At 38.7% G+C, this 25958-nt stretch overlaps 2 protein-coding genes across 2 annotated transcripts in view; one reads left to right on the top strand and one right to left on the bottom strand.

The window, feature by feature from the left end:
- Window positions 1-1434: 1434 nt before the first annotated feature.
- LOC117341091 lies at window positions 1435-20288 on the bottom strand. The gene is made up of 3 exons (XM_033902925.1): window positions 19641-20288; window positions 10008-10214; window positions 1435-5285 (listed from the first exon to the last, which is right to left on the bottom strand). Exons 1-3 carry the CDS (start codon window positions 20011-20013, stop codon window positions 4564-4566), a joined length of 1302 nt encoding a protein of 433 aa, XP_033758816.1. The 5' UTR covers window positions 20014-20288; the 3' UTR covers window positions 1435-4563.
- Window positions 20289-21235: 947 nt separating this feature from the next.
- LOC117340549 (hepatocyte growth factor-like protein) overlaps window positions 21236-25958 on the top strand; it is a 28560-nt gene continuing 23837 nt past the window's right edge. The window contains exon 1 of the mRNA XM_033902308.1: window positions 21236-21260. Coding sequence (XP_033758199.1) covers window positions 21236-21260 — 25 coding nt within the window. The remainder of the gene's footprint in view (window positions 21261-25958) is intronic.

The following is a 25958-nucleotide window of genomic DNA, read 5'->3' as shown; positions in this document are numbered from 1 at the left end:
TAATATCTTCTCGCGGTATCGTAATTCTATAGTGTGACGCGCCATCCTACGTGTAATACTGCTAACACAATACATTAACACCTCTTGAAACTGGCATTTCTACTGGCCACAGCTTTCAGGACTATTTAAGCCGCCATCTTAAACACACTCTCGTCATGTTAGTATATGCAAATTACGAGTTCATCCAACACTGAGGTTTCAAGAACTCAGGTAACAGACCACAGAATGACTGTCAGGCCATGGGTGATTTTTTTTTGTTAAGCATATAACTCACCATTATGATATGCATACAAAGTTAAAAAAAATAATAAAAAATAATGTAAACTATAATTGGTATATTCATTATGAAGAAGTACATGCAGGCTTCACATTTGTTAATGCTAAAATAAATAAATTGTTCCAGATTTTAATTTTTTGAATTTTCCGAAAGTGTGTTTACACAGGAAATTTAGTTTTGCATATAGCGAAAAATGGTGGCTCACAATCAAGGTAAGATGGCGGAAAAACTTTATGTACAACATATAAAACAAGATTAATTTTGTCTATAGGACAGAGATATTTAATTTCAAATAGGTTTCAGAAAAAAAAAGTGTAGAGCATTGTGTCATTTTTTATGAAATGTGATAAACATAGAAAAAAATAAAGTTTACTTATCCTTCAGAGCTGTATTGAAATTGTAAATGTTGTATAGATTACAAATACATGTATATATACATCTATACATGTGCTTCATTATAGGTAATTTAGGGTTAACTGGTTATGTTGTCATATCTAAAAGATGTGCCTTATTTTTCAGAATTGAACGTTTTTAATGTACACTGCTACCTAATTTGGTAAGACATTCATGAAAAACATCGTATAAAGTGAATACAAAATAAGTTCATTTAACAATTCAACGCTACTGAGATTGTATTTACAATATATTTATCTTTCATCCAGATAGTATTTATAATTTCAATACATACACTAATATAGCAAGCGTTCAACTTTTACATTTACCTATGCTAACTGTGTCGTTCTTAAATAAATGTATTTTTAATTTCATCCTTTTTCTTGTTTCTTCATTTTAAAGAATCGCATCTTTAAATCAAACTTGTTTCTGTGATTGATTTGCAGCCAATCTGACACACAGTACAAAGCATCGCCGTGACGATGATCAACATAGTGCAAAATTGAAGTCATAGCAACGCAATTGCTCTCAAGCATTATCCTTGTTGCGTTTGATTTACTCATAGCATATTACGAAGCACTTCCCTGATGTTGATCAAAGTGTCGTAAATCTACACTCCAGTGAGCAATGAGACAAAGGGGTATTATTGAGCCAAATGTAAATATCTAAAAATATAGTTTATATCTCATACGTATATTGGTCAACTCTAGAAATGTACGAATTTCTATTTCCTAAAAGTCCAAAAAAAACAACAACATAAAATAGCATGCTTCATCTCTTTATACCATCTCGGAATGCAAAATTACTTTTTTGAACATCCAAATGTCTTCAAATTTTACAAAATATTCCAATAAAGTGCGGATGTATCGTATATAAATAGTAGATGAGTCGGTGATAATTAGCGATTACACAGAAAATAATTGCTGAAGGAATTACATTAAACACATGCATTCATGCATGCCACAAATACATGTAGCTGCTTACAGGTATAATGCACGTGTAATCAAAGTAGTTTACGCAAAGCATAATCAAGGTTGTTCACACAAAGCAAAATCAAAGTATATCAGTCAAAGTAAAATCAGAGAAGCTCACATAAAGCATAACCAGCCTAACTTTTATTTTGGATATATATAACAGCACCACACTTTACAGTTACAGAAAGAGGATCATATTTCAAAATGTCTAAAAGTTTCTTATTTTCAAATGATAATGCATCAATATCAGTACATCCTTTTTACTGTTTCACAAATATTATGTCCGCTGTATTTATTTTGTATCATTCATTCATCACCAGACGCGAAGCCATATACGCCTGTGCCGGCTTTTTGGATTGGCTGTTTAAATTTGTACTACGAGTTTCCGTGATATTTTTGTTTGAAGAGTCCAAAGGGATGTTTTGCATTCGATCGCGATTTTGTTGCATTATGTATTATTTTAGCTTAAGTTAAAAATATTTCGACTTTAGTTAAAAAACCCTTCTCAGTTTAGGTCATAATCTTTTCAAAGCAGACATAATATTAAAACGGCTTGCCATAGATACTTAGCATTCCAGATACATAAGATAGTTACCCGAGTGCCTGATTTCAATTCTGGTGGTTGATGACATATTGTTGCTTGTTTTGTTACCGACTAATAGATGACAAGCGAGGAAACGAGAGAACGATAGTATTATATTTCTATATTATATTACGAAATTCTGTAAAAAATAGAAAAAAAAAGAAAATACTAAAACAAAACTTTTTTGTTTGTTTCATTTTATCTACTGTGATGATAAATTTCGTGTCATTAGTTTTTTTAATATTCCGATAATATGCTTTCTCTTTTGTTTCAAAATGCACAAAAGACATTGGCATATTTTGAAACAAAATTCAAGCTACATACAAAGTGTACATTGAACCAGAATGGATGAAATTGCATATGTAGCAATAATAAATTTGCAAACAATGTGCATGCGAATGTTCTGGGATGTGTCGGTATAACTTAAGTCTCAAAAAAAGATAATAATAAAACAGTTTACAGATGACATTGGAAATAACCTATAGATAAAAGTATATGCCGCATTTTATTTTATTTATGACACACAGATAAAGGCAATTGATGTTTACCAGGTGGCATAGTCATCAAAATCGAAATGACGTCCTTATTATAAACATCATTACACTAAAATTTTAGAGATAACGTATAACAAAGAAGTACAATTGTTACCTGGAAAAAATAGCAGTATTTAGATACTCTATTTGGATGTTCGTGGCTGTATACAGGTATACGTATATTCACTAACATACCGGAGCCGTGCTGCCATAATACTGTTGAAAGTTTTCACCGCATGCATGGTCTGAGCTACAACAAAACACCTTCAATCATTGTAAACCACCAGTATCCATACACAAATCAAATATAACTGTCCAGAGCTGGGTGTAGACCTATTCTCACCATACTGGCTCTAGATGATACTCATACGTGTGACGTCACAGTTCAGAATCTGTTTATGGCGATGAGCAGATGATTAGCTATTGACAGACTAGTAAAAATATTCAGTTTGGATATGTCAGTTTTTTTTTTTTTTTTTTTTTAAACGTCCTAACAACAGCTAGTGTTATTTAAAGGTTTGGAGGTGGAGGAAAGCCGGAGTATCCGGAGAAAAAAACATCAGTCTACGGTCAGTACCAGGCAACTGCCCCATGTGAGTTTCGAGCTCGCAACCCAAAGATGAAGGGCTAGTGATAAAGTGTCGGGACACCTTATATAACCACTCAGCTACCGAGGTAAATGTCACGACAGAGTACTGTTTTAGATGACGTTTTCAATAACATGTAATGTCCAAGCTAATGAATTAATTCACAGCTAAAATATCAGAAATCGGTCAAGGTCAACTTTGAGTCGAATAGTGAAGAAGCTTAGCAATGGATATACAGGAGTAGAATCTATATGCAGCAGTTTTATTTGATGAATACGGTGGCAGCGCATTTTTGCTATGGCCACGAAGTGGATTTTTATTTTGACTTTATAGCGACACTCCCTGCAGATGAGAAAACGGATTCAATTTCAGTCATATCGCTTACCTAATGATGGTTATGGGGCAAACGATCATACAAAGGTGTGAGAAGTGTCAGATAAAATGATTTATAGAACTTTTATAGATACAGATTACACATATTAAATCTGAAATACAGGATGTGCTTAACGATGTAATATTTTTATCTGCGATTAAAATTACAACATACAGCGTTAGATAATGACAACCTCGATCAATTTATCTATAATATCCCTCGGTCATCTGTGTATGTGTATCTGTCTCCATGGAATAGAATTGTTTGTGCATGAATAGGTGTGTTAATGTGTGTAAGGAGATACCTATATATTCATTATATAAAGATCCCTTCAGTACTATCAGAGAAATAGCGGTAACAAAGTTCACCATTTTCAAAATCCAAGATGGCCGGCTGTCAGCCATGTTAACATTGTTCTCATATGTCCCAAAAAAGAAATGTTCACAGCTAGGAACAAAAGGGAACATGCATGTGAAAAAGGTGAGAAAGATCCTTGAAGTATTTCTAACATACATGCAAGATAATATCTTGTCGACCATGTGGTATTCAGATCAAACATAAAATGCAATATGCAAAACATTTCGCGTAATTAGCGTAAATTTATTTCCATGTTTACAGTATATGAAAGTTGCCAGATGCCAACTTCCTATTTTTATAATTGTATTTTATAATTGTTGGCAGATGGACGGTTAAGGGACGCCACAGAATGGCATAACAAGAATTGTTCATAGAATGATAGATTGGAGACCAACCAAGGAGGACTGGCAATTTAAATAGCCTACCATAAATTGTCACAGTAAATGTATTGTCGTTTTCTTTTCAAAAAGGACAAAACTTAGTTTGTTATGTTAGTTTTTCTCGAGAATAAAATTTTGGGACAACATCACTGTAATGCAAGTAAGGAGTCCATGAAACATAATTTCCTCTTGTTTCTGCCTTTTTGTAAAGTTCCAGAAATTGCCCTAACTCCTCATGCAAGCCTGATTTGTCAAGTTTCACAAAGGAATGAAGATTTTTTGAAGTAAAAACGGTGAAATTCAAAAAAAGCCAAATAATCATTATGGCTGTGATATTGAGCTTATTCTGTGCAGTCCATAAATAGATCTCCTGTGTATTGTACAATAAATAGTCGTTTTCAGAGTCATACAGACAGATTGTAATATGTTCTGACGTGGCTCCAAATGTTGGAATCAGAAAATTAGACAATGAATTAGGATTCATGTGAACTTGAGCAAAGCTATTGGTTATAGCTTCAGCAAAGATTTGCTTCAAGACTTTTGTGCAATAGAGAACCTTTTCATCAGCTTTGCAAGATTTGACTTTCACAGGTATTTCACAGCTGTCAATTTTATCTTTCTGTTCAGTTTGTTTTGATCCGCCTTGCTTTACATCATAGTTTCCTTTATCAATCTTCCTTTTCTTAATTTCAGATTCACCTTCATTTTCATCAGTGCTTTCACTATCAATCTCATCGTCTTCATTGACACTTTGCTCCTGTAAAACTGACACAGGTATTGTATGGTTAAGTAAGATATCCACCTTGCCATGCCATGTTCCTTGTGACCCTGTTTAAACAAAATAAAACATAATCAACAAGAGGCCCAAGGCCTGAAAGGTCATCTGACTACTTAAAACACTAGTGTGAGGTCATCTATTGTTATTACCATGCTCTTATTGGACAGTTACAGGTAACTTATTGGACAGTTACATGCAACTTATTGGAGAGTTACAGGCGACTTATTGGACAGTTACAGGCGACTTATTGGATAGTTACAGGTAACTTATTGGACAGTTACAGATAACTTATTGGACAGTTACAGGCGACTTATTGGACAGTTACAGGCGACTTATTGGACAGTTACAGGCGACTTATTGGACAGTTACAGGCGACTAATTGGACTGTTACAGGTAACTAATTGGACAGTTACAGGTAACTTATTGGACAGTTACAGGCGACTTATTGGACGGTTACAGGCGACTTATTGGACAGTTACAGGTGACTTATTGGACAGTTACAGGCGACTTATTGGACAGTTACAGACGACTTATTGGACAGTTACAGGCGACTTATTGGACAGTTACAGGCGACTTATTGGACAGTTACAGGCGACTTATTGGACACTTACAGGTCACTTATTGGACACTTACAGGTTACTTATTGGAAAGTTACAGGCAACTTATTGGACAGTTACAGGTGACTTATTGGCCAGTTACAGGCGACTTATTGGACAATTACAGGTGACTTATTGGACAGTTACAGGTAACTTATTGGACAGTTACAGGCGACTTATTGGACAGTTACAGGCGACATATTGGACAGTTACAGACGACTTATTGGATAGTTACAGGCGACTTATTGGACAGTTACAGACGACTTATTGGACAATTACAGGCGACTTATTGGACAGTTACAGGTAACTTATTAGACAGTTACAGGCGACTTATTGGACAGTTACAGACGACTTATTGGACACTTACAGGTCAATTATTGGACAGTTACAGGCGACTTATTGGACTGTTACAGGCGACTTATTGGAAAGTTATAGATGACTTATTGGACAGTTACAGGTAACTTATTGGACAGTTACAGGCGACTTATTGGACAGTTACAGGCGACTTATTGGACAGTTACAGGCGACTTATTGGACAGTTACAGGCGACTTATTGGACAGTTACAGGCGACTTATTGGACTGTTACAGGCGACTGATTGGACTGTTACAGGCGACTTATTGGACAGTTACAGGCGACTTATTGGACAGTTACAGGTGACTTATTGGACAGTTACAGGCGACTTATTGGACAGTTACAGGTGACTTATTGGACAGTTACAGGCGACTTATTGGACAGTTACAGGTAACTAATTGGACAGTAACAGGCGACTTATTGGACAGTTACAGGCGACTTATTGGACAGTTACAGGCGACTTATTGGACAGTTACAGGCGACTTATTGGACAGTTACAGGCGACTTATTGGACAGTTACAGGAAACTTATTGGACAGTTACAGGCGACTTATTGGACAGTTACAGGCGACTTATTGGACGGGTACAGGTGACTTATTGGACACTTCAACTGATCAGGCTTGTACATTATGTTAGATATGATACTGGGAATAATAATAGATGACATCACAGCTGTGTTTTAAGAAGAATATATAAGCTTGTCTTTATGTAAAATATTTGACTGTCTAAGGTGCAATAGACAGTTTTCGGCTGATATCCTTTTCATATTACCTTGACAACATCATATCCTATAAAACACCCTTCATCTAGCAGCAATGTCATAGATTAGCTTGGCTCAAAAACAAGTGCACTCAATGATTGCGAAAGCTCATCGGCGGCAGCAATCACACTATGCATTCATTTTGTATGTATGTATAAATATGTCATTTTGAAATTGTATGTCACATAATATCGCTCCTAGATCTCTAGGGATGTATAAACCAAATAAGAAGGGTGTGGATTAACAAGCTTTCCAAAACTAACCCCAAAATCTTTAAAGTGAGTTTTTGTGTCAAAAAAGTGAGTCCACTAAATAGTAAAATGCCAAAATGCCAATTTTTTTCTGCATGATTTGCCACGGCAACTCTCCTGGATCTCTAATGAATGTATAAACCAAATTTGAAGGGTGATAGGTGTATACTTTTGGACTTACCCCCAAAACTTTAAAGTGAGTTTTGGTGCAAAAAAAGTTAAGTCCACAAAATGGTAAAATGCGGAAAAAATGACAATTTTTTTCAGCATGATTTTGCCATAACATCATTCCTAGACCTCTGATGAATGTATAAACCAATCTAGAAGGGCATGAGGTGTATACTTTTGAACTTACAAGCTTTCAAAAAACTTACTCCAAAAACTTTAAAGTTTTGGGGTGGGACGCGGACGCGAACGCCGGGGTGACAGCATTAGCTCTTGGTTATGAGTAACCGGTGAGCTAATAACAACACTGTATGGGGTACATTTCCTAAACACTCCATTTAAATTTCAACTTAGTGGCACTAGTGAATTTGAGAAGTTTAAAATGTGTGTTTCAAGATGTGACATTGGCGGCCATCTTGGATTTCAGACCGACCTGAAAACCAGAGCTCTACAATAATGATAGTACAACCTTTACGCAACAGGGCCAAATTGCCTGTGACAAGTACATTTAATATGTCACATGACCTTATTTGTGAAAGCTGATTAAGGTTCCTGTAAAGACTTTTTCAGTGATATCTTGCAAGCTTTAATCATAAATCACTATCCAAGTGTGAAGGAACCCCAGTAACTTTCAGTTGTTAATATGTATCATGGCTATCAATGGATATTACTTTTGGTGTTTAATTGGTGGAGATGCATGTTAATTTCAACAAATAATGTATAAAATGCAAGTTCCAGAGAGTTTTTAAAAATCATGATGATCAGATAATATATTGAACATAATAACTATGCAGTTATGCTCACAAATGTTTAATTCAGGTAGTATGGACAAAAAACTTTGTTTGACCAGATTTGTCTTCATAAAAGCATATAAAGGCCATGATTGTGTTATTTTTTGTTTTGCATCCTTTAAGATTTCAAAAACCTACCAGCCAGCAAGCGAAAAAATATAAAACACAAACAAAGGAAACACTAAAGGCTACAGACTGATGATGATTCTTGCATATATGTCAAATGCAACCTGTATAAAATGTGCTGTATATTTCCCTTTTTCTTCAGATGAAAAAAAAACATTTTAAGTATTGGAATAATTTTTTTTTTTGTTGATATCTTTAATAATCTTTAAAGTTTATTTTCGCAATATATTTCTTTATTTGTCTTAAAAAAATCTTGTGTTTGTTGTTGCTGTTGAAGGAATAAAAACCTATCAGCATGCTGATTCAAAACATAACAAAAGGCCCAGGGGACCTGCATCGCTCACCTGAATATATCATTATTTGGAATGATTCACCGCGATTAATCTCTACTTCCCTTTGTTGGGTCCCCACTCTGACTCCTTGGGTGTTATAAACTCACCATTTATCCAAAATCTGTCCCCATTACCCCTTAATCTGTTCCTGATCAAATTTGGTTGAAATCCTTTCAAAACTGTATGACTCAATAGTTATTTAAAAGGAATTACCCCTATTTCCCCTATTTGGCCCCAACCCTCTGGCCCTTTGGGGGTCAGATTCACCATTTTTGCAAAATCTAAGCATGTTTCTGACCAACTTTGGTTCTAATCCATTCATAACTTTATCACAAGTAGCCATTTAAAGGAATTACCTCAATTTCCCCTATTGGGCCCTGCCCCTCTGGCCCCTTTGGGAAAAGGCCACCATTTAGGCAAAATCTGTCCACTTCCCCCTAAGGATGTTGCTGGCAAAATTTGGTTTAAATACATTGATAACTTAATGACTAGTGGCAATTTAAAGGAATTACCTCTATTTCCCCTATTAGGCCCAACCCATTTGGCCCCTCGGAGGTCAGAGTCACCATTTATGCAAAATCTGTTCCCCTCCCCCAAGGATATTTCTGACCAAATTGGATTCAAATCCATTCATAACTTTATGACTAGTAGCGATTTAAAGGAATTACCTCCAATTCCCCTATTGGGCCCTGCCCATTTGGCCCCTCAGGGGTCAGAGTCACCCTTTATGCAAAATCTGTTCCCCTTCCACCAAGAATTTCTGACGAAATTGGGTTGAAATCCATTCTTAACTTTATGACTAGTAGCAATTGCAAGGAATTACGTCTATTTCTCATATTGGGCCCCAACCCTTTGGCCCCTTTGGGTCAGAGCCACTATTTATGCACAATCTGTTTGCCTTCCTCCAAGCATGTTTCTGACTAAATCTGAATAAATCCATTCATACCTTTTATGACAAGTAGCGATTTAAAGGAATTACCTTTATTTCCCCAATTGGGCCCTGCCCCAATGGCCCAACGGGGTCATGCAAAGTCAACATTTATGCAAAATATGTTTCTCTTCCCCCAAGGATGTTTCTGACAAATTTGGTTCAAATCCATAATTAATAAATTTTTAACAAAAAGAGATTAAGAATTAACACTATTTCCCCTATCAGTTCCCGCGGTGTTTGGCACCTTGGGGGTCAGAGTTACCATTTATGTAAAATCTGTTCCCTTTCCCCTACATGTATATGAGGATGTTTCTTGCCAAATTAAAAAAAAAAAATAATGCTAACATCAAATTTGCATATACTTATTCCAAAATGTATATATATTTCTCTGATTATTAAATTTTACATTTCTTGATTACTTATGCACTGTAAGCACACTTCTTATCCAGTTTCAAAAATTGATCTTACCTACTGAAGTGTTTCCAGCAGAAATATTAGCATTACAACCACACTGACATGTCTTTGGTATATCCTTTGCATATCTGTCAACCTCATACTCCTTCCCCGGCACCAACTGGGAAAACAGGTGATGGGCTAATGCTGTCATAACAAGTGGTTTCTTCTTTCCTCTTGAGTTGAAAAGCTTTTCAATTGCCTTTGCGTGTGTGTTTCGCCCTAAAACATAATCCATATAAAATTAAACAACATTAAGGCAAAATATACACACAATCACTATATGAAAGCTCATTCATGAACTGATTATGGAGAGTTCATGATATCGTACGTTCATTGACTTTCAGTTTGGATGTTGAAAATCACAATCAAAAATCTCGAATAAGATTTAAGCATAATTATTTGTCTCGCCTGTTTCCTTCTTTGTCAATAACATCATTCAAATTACAGTAGGTGGCAAGTGTTATGGTTCTGTATCACGCTGCAAGTGTCACTCGAGTGTCGGGGATTTTAAGTACACCCATTGTTTCAACTTGTTTCCATTTGCCATGCACAGGCCCTGGCCTGAGGAGTCTTGTGGATTAAGATCGGGGCGTGACGAGTGATGGAGATGAAGATCGGGGCCTGATGATGATCAGTACTGGAGATGAATATCGGGGCCTGACAAGTGTTGTGGATTAAGATCGGGGCCTGACGAGTGCTGTGGATTAAGATCCGGGCCTGACGAGTGTTGGGGATTAAGATCAGGGCCTAAAGAGTGTTGAGGATTAAGATCGGGGACTGATAAATGTTGGGGATTAAGATCAGGGCCTGAAGAGTGTTGATGATTAAGATCGGGGACTGATAAATGTTGGGGATTAAGATCAGGGCCTGAAGAGTGTTGAGGATTAAGATCGGGGACTGATAAATGTTCAGGATTAAGATCTGGGCCTGACAAGTGTTGTGGATTAAGTTCAGGGCCTGACGAGTGTTGGGGATTAAGATCGGGGCCTGATGATGATCAGTACTGGAGATGAATATCGGGGCCTAACAAGTGTTGTGGATTAAGATCGGGGCCTGACGAGTGCTGTGGATTAAGATCCGGGCCTGACGAGTGTTGGGGATTAAGATCAGGGCCTGAAGAGTGTTGAGGATTAAGATCGGGGACTGATAAATGTTGGGGATTAAGATCAGGGCCTGAAGAGTGTTGATGATTAAGATCGGGGACTGATAAATGTTGGGGATTAAGATCAGGGCCTGAAGAGTGTTGATGATTAAGATCGGGGACTGATAAATGTTGGGGATTAAGATCTGGGCCTGGTGAGTGTTAGGGATTAAGACCAGAGCCTGATGAGTGTTGGAGATTAAGATCGGGGCCTGACGAGTGTTGGAGATTAAGATTGGGGCCTGACGAGTGTTGGGGATTAAGATTGGAGCCTGACGAATGTTGGAGATGAAGATCGGGGCCTGACAAGTGCTAGGGATTAAGATCTGGGCCTGGTGAGTGTTGAGGATTAAGACCAGAGCCTGATGAGTGTTGGGGATAAAGATCGGGGCCCGACAAGTGTTGGAGATCAAGATCAGGCCTGACAACTGTTGGGGATTAAGATCGGGGCCTGATAAGTGTTGGGGATTAAGATCGGGGCCTGACAAGTGTTTGAGATCAAGATCGGGGCCTGACGAGTGTTGGGGATTAAGATCGGAGCCTGACGAGTGTTGGGGATTAAGATCGGGGCCTGACAAGTGTTGGGGATTAAGATCGGGGCATGACAAGTGTTGGGGATTAAGATTGGGGCCTGTTGAGTGTTGGAGATTAAGATTGGAGCCTAAAGAGTGTTGGGAATTAAGATCGGGGCCTGACATGTATTGGGGATTAAGATTTGGGCCTTGCGAGAGTTGGGGATCAAGATCTGGGCCTGACAAGTGTTGGGGATTAAGATCAGGGCCTGACGAGTGTTGGAAATTTAGATCGGGGCCTGACGAGTGTTCAGGATTAGGATCTGGGCCTGGTGAGTGTTGGGGATTAAGATCAGGGCCTGACAAGTGTTGGAGATTAAGATCGGGGCCTGACAAGTGTTTGAGATCAAGATCAGGCCTGACAAGTGTTGGTAATTAAGATCGGGGCCTGACAAGTGTTGGGGATTAAGATCTGGGCCTGGTGAGTGTTGAGGATTAAGACCAGAGCCTGATGAGTGTTGGGGATAAAGATCGGGGCCCGACAATTGTTGGAGATCAAGATCAGGCCTGACAAGTGTTGGGGATTAAGATCGGGGCCTGATGAGTGTTGGGGAATAAGATCGGGGCCTGACATGTGTTGGGGATTAAGATCGGGGCCTGACAATTGTTGGGGATTCTGATCGGGGCCTGGTGAGTGTTGGGGATTAAGATTGGGGCATGACAAGTGTTGGGGATTAAGATTGGGGCCTGTTGAGTGTTGGGGATTAAGATTGGAGCCTAAAGAGTGTTGGGGATTAAGATCAGAGCCTGATGAGTGTTGGGAATTAAGATTAGGGCCTTACGAGTGTTGGAGATTAAGATCGGGGCCTGACAAGTGTTTGAGATCAAGATCGGGGCCTGACAAGTGTTGGGGATTAAGATCGGGGCATGACAAGTGTTGAGGATTAAGGTTGGGGCCTGTTGAGTGTTGGGGATTAAGATTGGAGCCTAAAGAGTGCTGGGGATTAAGATAGGGGCCTGACATGTGTTGGGGACTAAGATTTGGGCCTTGCGAGAGTTGGGGATCAAGATCTGGGCCTGACAAGTGTTGGGGATTAAGATCAGGGCCTGATGAGTGTTGGAAATTTAGATCGGGGCCTGACGAGTGTTCAGGATTAGGATCTGGGCCTGGTGAGTGTTGGGGATTAAGATCAGGGCCTGAGGAGTGTTGGAGATTAAGATCGGGGCCTGACCAGTGTTTCAGATCAAGATCAGGGCCTGCCGAGTGTTGGGAATTAAGATCTGGGCCTGGTGAGTGTTAGGGATTAAGACCAGAGCCTGATGAGTGTTGGAGATTAAGATCGGGGCCTGACGAGTGTTGGAGATTAAGATTGGGGCCTGAGGAGTGTTGGAGATTAAGATCGGGGCCTGACAAGTGTTTTAGATCAAGATCGTGGCCTGACAAGTGTTGGGGATTAAGATCTGGGCCTGGTGAGTGTTAGGGATTAAGACCAGAGCCTGATGAGTGTTGGAGATTAAGATCGGGGCCTGACGAGTGTTGGAGATTAAGATTGGGGCCTGAGGAGTGTTGGAGATTAAGATCGGGGCCTGACAAGTGTTTTAGATCAAGATCGTGGCCTGACAAGTGTTGGGGATTAAGATCTGGGCCTGGTGAGTGTTAGGGATTAAGACCAGAGCCTGATGAGTGTTGGAGATTAAGATTGGGGCCTGACGAGTGTTGGGGATTAAGATTGGAGCCTGACAAGTGTTGGGGATGAAGATCGTGGCCTGACAAGTGTTAGGGATTAAGATCTGGGCCTGGTGAGTGTTGAGGATTAAGACCAGAGCCTGATGAGTGTTGGGGATAAAGATCGGGGCCCGACAAGTGTTGGGAGATCAAGATCAGGCCTGACAAGTGTTGGGGATTAAGATCAGGGCCTGCCGAGTGTTGGGGATTAAGATCGGGGCCTGCCGAGTGTTGTGGATTAAGATCAGGGCTTGACGAGTTCTGGGGATTAAGATCAGGGCCTGCCGAGTGTTGGGGATTAAGATCAGAGCCTGATGAGTGTTGGGAATTAAGATCAGGGCCTGACGAGTGTTGGGGATTAAGATCGGGGCCTGACGAATGTTGGAGATGAAGATCGGGGCCTGACAAGTGCTGGGGATTAAGGATCGGGGCCTGACAAGTGTTGGGGATTAAGATCAGGGCCCGACAAGTGTTGGAGATCAAGATCAGGCCTGACAAGTGTTGTGGATTACGATCGGGGCCTGGTGAGTGTTAGGGATTAAGACCAGAGCCTTATGAGTGTTGGAGATTAAGATCGGGGCCTGACGAGTGTTTCAGATCAAGATCGTGGCCTGACAAGTGTTGGGGATTAAGATCTGGGCCTGGTGAGTGTTGAGGATTAAGACCAGAGCCTGATGAGTGTTGGGGATAAAGATCGGGACCCGACAATTGTTGGAGATCAAGATCAGGCCTGACAAGTGTTGGGGATTAAGATCAGGGCCTGACGAGTGTTGGGGATTAAGATTGGAGCCTGACGAATGTTGGAGATGAAGATCGTGGCCTGACAAGTGTTGGGGATTAAGATCTGGGCCTGGTGAGTGTTGAGGATTAAGACCAGAGCCTGATGAGTGTTGGGGATAAAGATCGGGGCCCGACAATTGTTGGAGATCAAGATCAGGCCTGACAAGTGTTGGGGATTAAGATCGGGGCCTGATGAGTGTTGGGGATTAAGATCGGGGCCTGACATGTGTTGGGGATTATGATCGGGGCCTGACAATTGTTGGGGATTCCGATCGGGGCCTGACAAGTGTTGGAGATTAAGATCGGGGCATGACAAGTGTTGGGGATTAAGATTGGGGCCTGTTGAGTGTTGGAAATTTAGATCGGGGCCTGACGAGTGTTCAGGATTAGGATCTGGGCCTGGTGAGTGTTGGGGATTAAGATCAGGGCCTGAGGAGTGTTGGAGATTAAGATCGGGGCCTGACCAGTGTTTCAGATCAAGATCAGGGCCTGCCGAGTGTTGGGAATTAAGATCTGGGCCTGGTGAGTGTTAGGGATTAAGACCTGAGCCTGATGAGTGTTGGAGATTAAGATCGGGGCCTGACGAGTGTTGGAGATTAAGATTGGGGCCTGAGGTGTGTTGGAGATTAAGATCGGGGCCTGACAAGTGTTTTAGATCAAGATCGTGGCCTGACAAGTGTTGGGGATTAAGATCTGGGCCTGGTGAGTGTTAGGGATTAAGACCAGAGCCTGATGAGTGTTGGAGATTAAGATCGGGGCCTGACGAGTGTTGGAGATTAAGATTGGGGCCTGAGGAGTGTTGGAGATTAAGATCGGGGCCTGACAAGTGTTTTAGATCAAGATCGTGGCCTGACAAGTGTTGGGGATTAAGATCTGGGCCTGGTGAGTGTTAGGGATTAAGACCAGAGCCTGATGAGTGTTGGAGATTAAGATCGGGGCCTGACGAGTGTTGGAGATTAAGATTGGGGCCTGACGAGTGTTGGGGATTAAGATTGGAGCCTGACAAGTGTTAGGGATTAAGATCTGGGCCTGGTGAGTGTTGAGGATTAAGACCAGAGCCTGATGAGTGTTGGGGATAAAGATCGGGGCCCGACAAGTGTTGGGAGATCAAGATCAGGCCTGACAAGTGTTGGGGATTAAGATCAGGGCCTGCCGAGTGTTGGGGATTAAGATCGGGGCCTGCCGAGTGTTGTGGATTAAGATCAGGGCTTGACGAGTTCTGGGGATTAAGATCAGGGCCTGCCGAGTGTTGGGGATTAAGATCAGAGCCTGATGAGTGTTGGGAATTAAGATCAGGGCCTGACGAGTGTTGGGGATTAAGATCGGGGCCTGACGAATGTTGGAGATGAAGATCGGGGCCTGACAAGTGCTGGGGATTAAGGATCGGGGCCTGACAAGTGTTGGGGATTAAGATCGGGGCCCGACAAGTGTTGGAGATCAAGATCAGGCCTGACAAGTGTTGTGGATTACGATCGGGGCCTGGTGAGTGTTAGGGATTAAGACCAGAGCCTTATGAGTGTTGGAGATTAAGATCGGGGCCTGACGAGTGTTTCAGATCAAGATCGTGGCCTGACAAGTGTTGGGGATTAAGATCTGGGCCTGGTGAGTGTTGAGGATTAAGACCAGAGCCTGATGAGTGTTGGGGATAAAGATCGGGACCTGACAATTGTTGGAGATCAAGATCAGGCCTGACAAGTGTTGGGGATTAAGATCAGGGCCTGACGAGTGTTGGGGATTAAGATTGGAGCCTGACGAATGTTGGAGATGAAGATCGTGGCCTGACAAGTGTTGGGGATTAAGATCTGGGCCTGGTGAGTGTTGAGGATTAAGACCAGAGCCTGATGAGTGTTGGGGATAAAGATCGGGGCCCGACAATTGTTGGAGATCAAGATCAGGCCTGACAAGTGTTGGGGATTAAGATCGGGGCCTGATGAGTGTTGGGGATTAAGATCGGGGCCTGACATGTGTTGGGGATTAGGATCGGGGCCTGACAATTGTTGGGGATTCCGATCGGGGCCTGACGAGTGTTGGAGATTAAGATCGGGGCATGACAAGTGTTGGGGATTAAGATTGGGGCCTGTTGAGTGTTGGGGATTAAGATCTGGGCCTGGTGAGTGTTGGGGATTAAGATCGGGGCCTGATGAGTGTTGGGGATTAAGATCGGGGCCTTGCAAGAGTTGGGGATCAAGATTTGGGCCTGACAAGTGTTGGAGATTAAGATCGGGGCCTGAGGAGTGTTGGGGATTAAGATCTGGGCCTGGTGAGTGTTAGGGATTAAGATCAGAGCCTGATGAGTGTTGGGAATTAAGATCAGGGCCTGACGAGTGTTGGAGATTAAGATTGGGGCCTGACAGTTGTTGGGGATTGAGATCGGGGCCTGACGAGTGTTGGGTATTAAGATCAGGGCCTGACGAGTGTTAGAGATTTAGATCGGAGCCGGACAAGTGTTCAGGATTAAGATCTGGGCCTGACGAGTGTTTGGGATGAAGATCGGGGCCTGACAAGTGTTGGGGATAAGAATCATGGCCTGACAAGTGTTTGGGAATTAAGATCGGGGCCTGACAAGTGTTGGAGATCAAGATCAGGCCTGACAAGTGTTGGGGATTAAGATCGGGGCCTGACAAGTGTTGGAGATGAATATCGATGCCTGATGAGTGTTGGGGATTAAGATCAGGGCCTTGCGAGAGTTGGGGATCTAGATCTGGGCCTGACAAGTGTTGGAGATTAAGATCAGGGCCTGAGGAGTGTTGAGGATTAAGATCTGGGCCTGACGAGTGTTGAGGAATTGAGAAGCATAAAATTTGTTTTTCAAGATGGCGGATATGGCGGCCATATTGGATTTTGGACCGACCCGAAAAATAACAACACTTGGTCGTGATCATATCATGATCATTTCAGGCAAGTTTCAGCTCAATTAGCACTGGTGGAAATTGAGAAGAAGTATAAAATGTGTTTTTCAAGATGGCGGCTAAGGCGGCCATCTTGGATTTCGGACCAACCCGAAAAATAACAACACTTGGTCAGGACCATCTCAGGATCATTTCTGTCAAGTTTCAGCTCAATAGCACTGGTGGAACATGAGAAGAAGTTTAAAATGTGTTTTCAAAGTGGCGGCTATGGCGGCCATCTTGGATTTCGGATCAACCCGAAAAATAACAACACTTGGTCAGGACCATCTAAGGATCATTTCAGGCAAGTTTCAACTCAATCCCACAGGTGGAACTTGAGAAGAAGTTTGAAATGTGAAAAGTTTACGCACGGCGCACGACGACGGACGAAGCATGATGACTATAGGTCATCCTGACCCTTCGGGTCAGATGACCTAAAAATTATTGAAAAATGTAAATTTACCTACATGTACATCAAATTTGATTGAAAAGCGCGGTCGGGCCTCGGGTTAATTGGGCCTTTTCACCATGTGGTGAAAAGACCTATATTTTTTGTTATGTTTATTGCAGAAAAGACAGATTGTTTGTTATTTTTATGATTAGGGCTTTTCATCATGTAGGGAAACAACCTATATAATTAATTGTTTTTGTTATGTTTATTATTCTTCTTCTTTTTCTGCATTTCTCTTGGTAGAAGTATTTTCTCCAAAATAGTATAAGGTATGCAAATTTCTTTTTCATCATGTTTGATGAGAAGGTCAGAAGATGGTAACCTCACCTTTTTAAGTAGGTCAAAAAATCCAAATCGGCGCAATGATGTCGTACCTCACATCGCTAAATTCGCTAAAACACTAAAATGGTTTAAGTAATAGATTTTTTAAAGGTATATGATTTTAGGATTCATCTTGGGCCAACTTTAATATAAATGCAGCTTTGATGTCAGAGTCAAATAAAAGAGCTCGCTAGAGGTCAAATTTTGCTATTTTTAGAATTTTTTTCATTCTTAATTTAAAGGGGAAATTTTTTTTTAAATATTGATGCAGTAATGATGTCATACCCATCATTTTGGTACCTTTGGTCTTTCAATAGCACTTCTGGGTAAGAAAGCTTTGACAGATTCTGCCAAAATAAGACGCAAAAGTGAGCAGAATCGGCAAAACCCAAGTATTTCCTTATTAAGGAAAGGAAATAATTCAATGCGAAAGAAGAAAAGGGAATAGACTCAAATTCTAATTTTGCTGCACGTCTATTGATTTGCTGGCTTAAGCTTTTGAATATTGTCAACTTCTCTGATCTAAATTTTTTATCAAAGTTTTGTTGTATTGCTACATTTTAAAATTGAGTATTTAAAAGTAAACTATGTTTGTTTATTTTGTTCAGTTACTTGGGTATTACATGAATATTCTGTTAATATGTTTATATGAGAGCATTATTAGGCAAAGTTTACGCATGCACGATATGTTACAATGGCCATGTGTGTAGTTTGTGCAGTGCACATTGTTATAGCCTCGTTCTCGGCTCTGTGACAAACCTCTCGTTAAATATAAATGCGGCGAGTTATTTTTATACACCGATATCTCAAGGATTCCCCCTGTCAAGCGTCCAGGCCAGTGTTCATTTTAAGGTATGGAGGACTTGAATGAGCATCTTGGATTGCCATTAACACATGTGTTAGAATGTTAGGTTGTTTGGGAGTATGTGGCTTAACGATAAGAAAATCACATACTGTGACTTGATTTCAAAGAACAGGGTTGGATTCTGCAGGCTAGTTCTGTTAGATATTGTACTGGGAATAACAATGGATGTCATCACAGCTCTGTTTTAAGTGGCTATAATATAGACCTATATTTGGGGTCTTTGATGATCTAATATAGCCTAATCACACGGGCATGTCTAGTTTTATATAAAAAAATAGTCAGAAATACACCTACAGTTGGGAGCAAACTAAACTTGGTACCAAGTGCACTTCTTAGTGCACACGTAGTGAACAAGGTAGTGCACTAGACTAATCATCGTAGTGCACTTGAGTTCACTACGATGTTAACTCCAGTGCACTACAATGTTAACTCCAGTGCACTACGATTAAACCTTCTGACTCAGTACTAATTTAGACTTGCTGACAGAGAGATTTCTTATTTAGACTTAAATATGATATAATATAATATATTCTGTCAAAATGTCAGTCTTAACATATAAAGTCTAGAGAAATTCAATCCATGCCAGATGCAGGAAATGTGTATTTTTGATAATATGCTAAAACAATATGAAATATTTAAGTTCCATCTTCAGACGTTCTAGTGGTTTGATTTTATATTTATTCCATGTTTGTAAATGATGTATTAATGAAACCTGACTACAGGTACATACATCCTGTCAATTATTAACTTACATATTATGAGAGAATGTATATACCTATAGTTAGATAAGGTATCGGTATAATGCCTGCTATAAATGGAATGCGGTATATTGTCCTAGTTTTATGTTAAAAAGAATAGTCAGAAATACCTATATATATTGACAATATATATAGGTATTTCAGACTATTCTTTTAATATAAAACGAGACATGCCACTGTGGCATAATGTGTAGTGTACATACCACGCAGGAATTCCAACAACGCAAAAAAAGCTGGTCGATAGTCTGGGTCTTTCTCGACAGCATCAACTCCATCTCTTGAAAAATTTCTGAGGATGGCTTCTTGAAGTATGTCCTTTATTCCAACACATCCACACTTTGGATAAGATTCAACAAGATCATTTCTCAACAGATTGACATCATCCAACACTTGAAGAGAGATAGATGCGTCGGTGAACGATGACCCTTCCCTGGCATTAGTATTTCTTATCACCAGGTTAAAGAAATTGAAACCACTTTTGTCAGTTAAGAAAACATCCAGCATCTCCTGAGCTATTTTCTCTTCCTCAGAATCTTTATACTGTTGAATTTGATCTGTGGGTAGTCTTGCTGCCATTTTGGCTACAGTAGTCTACTGAGGTCGCGTCTGTGTGGGAAAAGGGTTTCTATCTTTATGCAGACCGAACATTTACGAAACTGCGGACTACTTTTTCTACTTTCGTTTTCAATATTACTAAATGCAGCACTCTTTTAGCATCCATTTGGGCCTACATACATGAATTATATATATTAAACAAGAAAATTCGTAAGATGGTTATAGTGGAAACACATAAGAATGAAATAGGTGGGAAAATCCATAGTCTTAATTTTTCCGATCAGTTATTCCGGACGTCACTTACAGTGTACTTCGGGCGAGTACAAAACCCGGAATGCACTCAAGCGTGAAAAGATTTTTGTTGATTTATTGTGTTTATTAGATCATATCTCCGTAATTACTGAATGGATTTTTGTTCGGTTACCAGCAGTAATAGGCCTTTAAAATGGTATACGTTATATTTAACAGTACTGTATCAAAAATTAGAAGTGAAAGTGGTAGCCGGAATGAACCGATATGAAATAAAAATCTTGATATTTACAACTATCTCAAATAATACTGAACAGATTTTTGTTCGGAAACAACCAGCAAACGAGACTCCAAAAGATGAAATTGTCATACTCAAAAAACTGTTTAACCCCGATTAAATATTAGACTTCGTCAAAGGTAATTTAAAAAAACGACTCTTTTATAAACTTATTAGATCTAGAACCTACAAAGATGTACATGTACTTCTAACGAAAACAGTAAAACAGTGACAACCCAAGTCAGTGAATCATTTCAAGAACATACTGTTTGTAAAGTTAGTGAATCTAAAAATGTAGACATATCAAACGATCTCAAAACCGACAAACAACAAAAAACAGATAATATTCAAGAAGGTTTAGAAAATAAAAGTAAACCATCAAACAAAAAAATGTCTGAGGTATGTTAAGCTACAGATTAGCTGTAGATTAGTTTTAGAAAAACTCCTGTTCAACAAATAAAAACTCCTACAAATCAATTTATTAACAAGGAAACCTTAAGTCATGAAAAAAAAGAAAACCACGTGTTCCAAAAAGAAATTAAAATATGATAGAATTTTGTTTTAACGGTAATTCATTCAAACAAAAAACTAATTTAATTGAAAATCAAATGCGGGATCACTTAATTTGGTGTTTAGATAAAGGTAATTTCAGTCCGTTTCCACAGTATCACTATAAATTGTAGTTGTTCTTGTGGGTTTCCAGATTGGATGGATGCGATGACTGGCTGTGACTGGAGAACAGGTAGGATAAATTACAAAACGTGGAAACATAATATTAGAGATTCGGAAGAAGACGTACTGGTTATGTTCCGAACATCGTAGGTTTTAAAAATCTATTTTCATATAAAAATTGAACAAATATATATATATATACATTGTATATAAATAGAATAAAAAAAATTACAATAAAAAAAATAAGATGAAAATAAAAATGGGCTCTTAAGTAGAACGTCGTAGGTTGTAAAATTCATTTTAATAAAACATGAAGCAAAAATATATTGACTCTATATAAAAATAAAAAGAATAAAAAAACTTATAGAAAAAAATGAATCTAAAATGGGCTCTTAGTAGAACTGTGTCCACGTCGCAGAGACTGGTAACATTCTAACAGAATGGCTAAAAGTTTCCCTGTTCGAGTTACTTCCCTTGTATTGAAGATACATGAATAGTTCACATTTTGTTCGACATGGCGTCCGTCCCCATGATTTCCACCTAGGTTCATTCCGGCCACTATTTTTGCACCGAATTTGTAATGGGTGTTATTAAAAGTTATATCAGCTTAAAGCCCATAAGATTATTTTGTCTAGAGTGTTTCCCGAACAGAAATAGGTTCAGTAATAAAAGAGTCATGGGCCAATAAAGATGGAAATTCTCATGTAACTTTGATGATTATAATAATTATGTATATACATGTATACATATATATGAATCATGCTGGAGGAATAAAGTATTTGAAACTGAAAAAAATATATATTGAACATGTATTCAGGCAGTTTATATCATGTGAAAGAGTACTAAATTCTCCGTTTGCTGGTGTTCCCGAACAATAATTTGCAAAATTACCCTTGTGCCTATACCGAGCGCGACTTTGAAGTTACACTGACCAAATAATAGCATTTCTTTTAATTCCACACCGACATTTGAAAATTCCTGAGTCGTGGGTTCTTGGTTCATCTCTCTTGCGAATTAACATTTTACACAAGAATTATATTTCTCAATTTGAACTCAGTTTTATCTGTTCATTCTCTTATTATACAGATAAAATATATACATTAACACTTTCATTCATTAAAAAACATTGATTAATAATATGATGCACCATACATGTAAAATTTTTGTTCTGACAAACTACTGCTTACAAATGTAATTTAGTATATTCTTAGAGGCATTATAGACAGGCTATCGATAACTACGGCGATGATGCATTGGGTGTTTCTCATGTCTTTGTAACCTTTTGTATGGTTGGATATCCCATCAACAGTTATAATCATAAATGGATGCTCTTCTATAAAATGGAACTTTTATTTCACAACCGTTGAACGAGTAATACCAGCTTGTTTTAATCACTCCTGGGGGCTCAGATGGAAGCGCGCAAGATGGCTTTCTGTCGGAGGAAACCAGATTACCAGGAAAAAACTCGCGTGGTCGGAATTGTTACCCAATCCCTTTTCTCCTCCGATCGGGGAATCGAGCCCCAGCCACCTATGTGAAACGCAAGTATGTTATAACTGTGTTAACAAACCACTCTCCTGTGTCTATAAGGTCCATACCTGACATAACGCTGAACTACTGCCAGTTTTATAATGTTACCTCACTGAATCATACTGCCGAAGACATCCAGTGGGTCATTTATCATATGGTGTCATCTGGCTGTGTATTGCAGAGTTATAGTTGCGTTCCATATCCAAAGTACGTAAATATGCACATTTCAGCCTTTCTGAGCCTGTATTACAACCGTTACAAAGTATGTGAATGAGTCTACAGAGAGGTAGTAGGTATTATGTTATTTAAGCGCGTCCTTAAGCATGTTTGTTGATGTTTTCAATTGATAACTTCAGTGAAGAGACGTCAATGTGACGGAATACATATTTATTGTGACACGGACTCGCGATCAGAAACACAAACAGAGCTTTGAAAACAATGTATTGTGGTAAAGTATGGTGTTCCGTTAGGGCCAAATTTCCAGTATCGCTACTTCGCTCCTTCGACCTAAACGCGAAGGATCGATGAAACTTCGCTCCTTCGCCATCTTGTTGTTGCTCCTTCGCCACCGTGTTTTCGCTTTTTCGCTCCTTCACCATCTCCTATTTTTAGTATTTAAATGACAATAAGTGTTAAAGAGTAGATTGAATAACATATGTTTTTATTATATCCGAAAGATGATAAACCGACTTAATGTTTCATGGAATACATATGGAATTTTTTTTATCTGAATATAACGCTACCTTGAGTAATACACAACAAGTATTTTCTATGTTGATATTGCTACTTGATTTTCATCGGTTCAATAATAATGAGTAGGCGGACCACACTTTCCTATGTTTCATCATCATCATCATCATCATCATCATCGTACATATACAATCATACATTCTGTAGATTTTAGTTTAATAATCAAGTTTAATTTTGGAATGTCGTGGAGATTAACACTGAAATATATGTCAGGAAGGATAAATTTCAACATTCCACATTCTAGTTTTAGCATCGTAAGGGAAAGTATCTTCACTATATATTTTCTCCCTATCCAAACCACATGTGTTTTGTCTACATCTGGTTCCAACCCAAAGTTTTTTTCTAATAAAAGAAATGTGTTAACAAATTACTTACATTATATTTTGATACCCGTAGTTCTTTTATTCCTCCTTGATTTATAGTAGCCTTTGCATTATTGTTCAGCATGTTTATCCAGTTTTGTATAGTAGGACCAAAATTGAAGAATTTGAAAACCTTATCAATACCCCCCAAGGATGCAGAATCAAACGCCCTTTGAAAATCTTTCAACAACATCTTCCCGGAAATATTATTGTCCTCTGCATATTGCACGGTATTAAAAACTAATACATTACATATATATTTACATGTATTGACCAGTCTTCACACTAAACTGATGAGCGAGAGAGCGGAGTTATAATGATAATATAATGTTGACAAATATTGACCAAACTTTTCACCAAAAATGATAACTCGCTTAATTCGAACACTCGGACAAATCAAAGTTTTTTCGTGGTCCCGTCGACTTCGAGTTAACGAAGTTCCACTGTATGGTGTTTTCTCCAATAAATCGACCAGAAAAAAAGCTGTTTGATCATTACTAATTAATTTATTTGAAACTTTTCTTATTCAATTTGCTTAATATCCAAAGCAATTTTTCAGTTTATATTTAATAATGTCATAGGTGCCAATTAGTTCAGAACTGTCTAGGTTTATCTCCTTAGGAATACATGTGATTATACATACCTTGTCTTTGTGTACCTGATAACATATACCTGTCTTATAACGAACATTAATAGACCTAACAAAAACAAAAACCTAGATATTTTCAAAAGCACTTAAAACATTCAACAGTGAAGCCATGTGAACCAGTACTCTTATTATTTTTCATGTTCTTTAAAGTTTTTGCTGCCTCATCAATATAAATAATACCTTATAGGTCTTCAGAATCATCTTGATATATTTTTCTTTTACTCTGAGTATCTAGGACTCGCATCAAATTTACATTTTCAATTATTTCATTGCTTGCATATACTTTTTTTTCCAAATGAGCTATTCTCTTTTGAAAATAACCCTTGCCCTGAGATGACGTTATTTTCTTTCTATAGGGAACAACCAACCAATTGAAAAAATAGATTTTTGAAACAGCGCTAGCCCCTGTGTATTGAAAGTTGAGCCAATGATAAAATGTCTGGCAGCCACTGATTGGCCAGTATGTTATGAAGCGAGAAAATAGATATGTAGCCTGATAAGTAACTATCAATAAGAGATGTTGATATTGATTTCGTAAGTCCAATTTATTTTTCCCCAAAAGTTCAGGTAATAATAATTAGCAGGTAAACATTTAAGATTTTTGAGAATTTTTACAGCGAAATTCACCGATTTTCAAAATGGTTACCCTGGAGAAAATTTGAGCTGAAGGACCCAACTTTTTTTTGATTACGTGTTATATCAGACCCTAAACTTTTGTTATAAACCATAATTGTCATATTGAATTCAAGAATTTGAATGAAATACTCCAAAACGTTAACACTAAAGTCTATGGGAAAACAATTGGTTGGTTGGTCTCTTCTAAGGTATAGTTCTAGGAGTGATTTTTTTTTCTAAATTAAAAGCAAAATTTTTTTTTCTTCTGTTCTCTCTTGCTATTTTGACCTAGACCTTACAAAACTGCTTTGAATCCTATCAAGTCAGATGTTTTCTTTCACAAGTGTTTTGATTTTCAAGATTTTATACTTGATACCTTTCTTATTGACCCTAGTCGTATATATATAACTGAATATGCTCTCGTTGAGTTCACAATAATGTACTTCGGCTTTATTGGAATAGAGAACTCTAATTACAGCAGAACGAATGCATTCTTAATATTGGAATGGAGAAAGGTAGTGTATATAAGTAAGGAAAACCGTTTCGATATAATAACCGTTCTGTAGGGGCGAATTGTTCCAGATTTATCTAGGGTCTTTTAAGTTTTCTAAAATCCAAGTTCCATTTATCAAAGACCTTAAGTAAAAAATGTCCCAAAGGCCTGATATATTCATATTTAGAGAATAAAAAGTTTGGATGAAGACTAAAAACTTTTTTTTTTCTTATCAACATCAATCTTTGGAAGTTAAGGCATCCAATATAAACCAGGTACATCCGAGAGTTTCTCCTTATCTCGAAGTTTGAAAGATTTTAGTACTGACTAAGTATATGATTTCTATTTTATTCCCGTATCAACGCTCAT

Source organism: Pecten maximus, chromosome 13 (genome assembly GCF_902652985.1).
Source record: "Pecten maximus chromosome 13, xPecMax1.1, whole genome shotgun sequence".
NCBI classification, from domain to species: Eukaryota; Metazoa; Mollusca; class Bivalvia; order Pectinida; family Pectinidae; genus Pecten; species Pecten maximus.
Note: the sequence above shows the minus strand (reverse complement) of the source record. Positions and strands in the feature narration are given on the sequence as shown.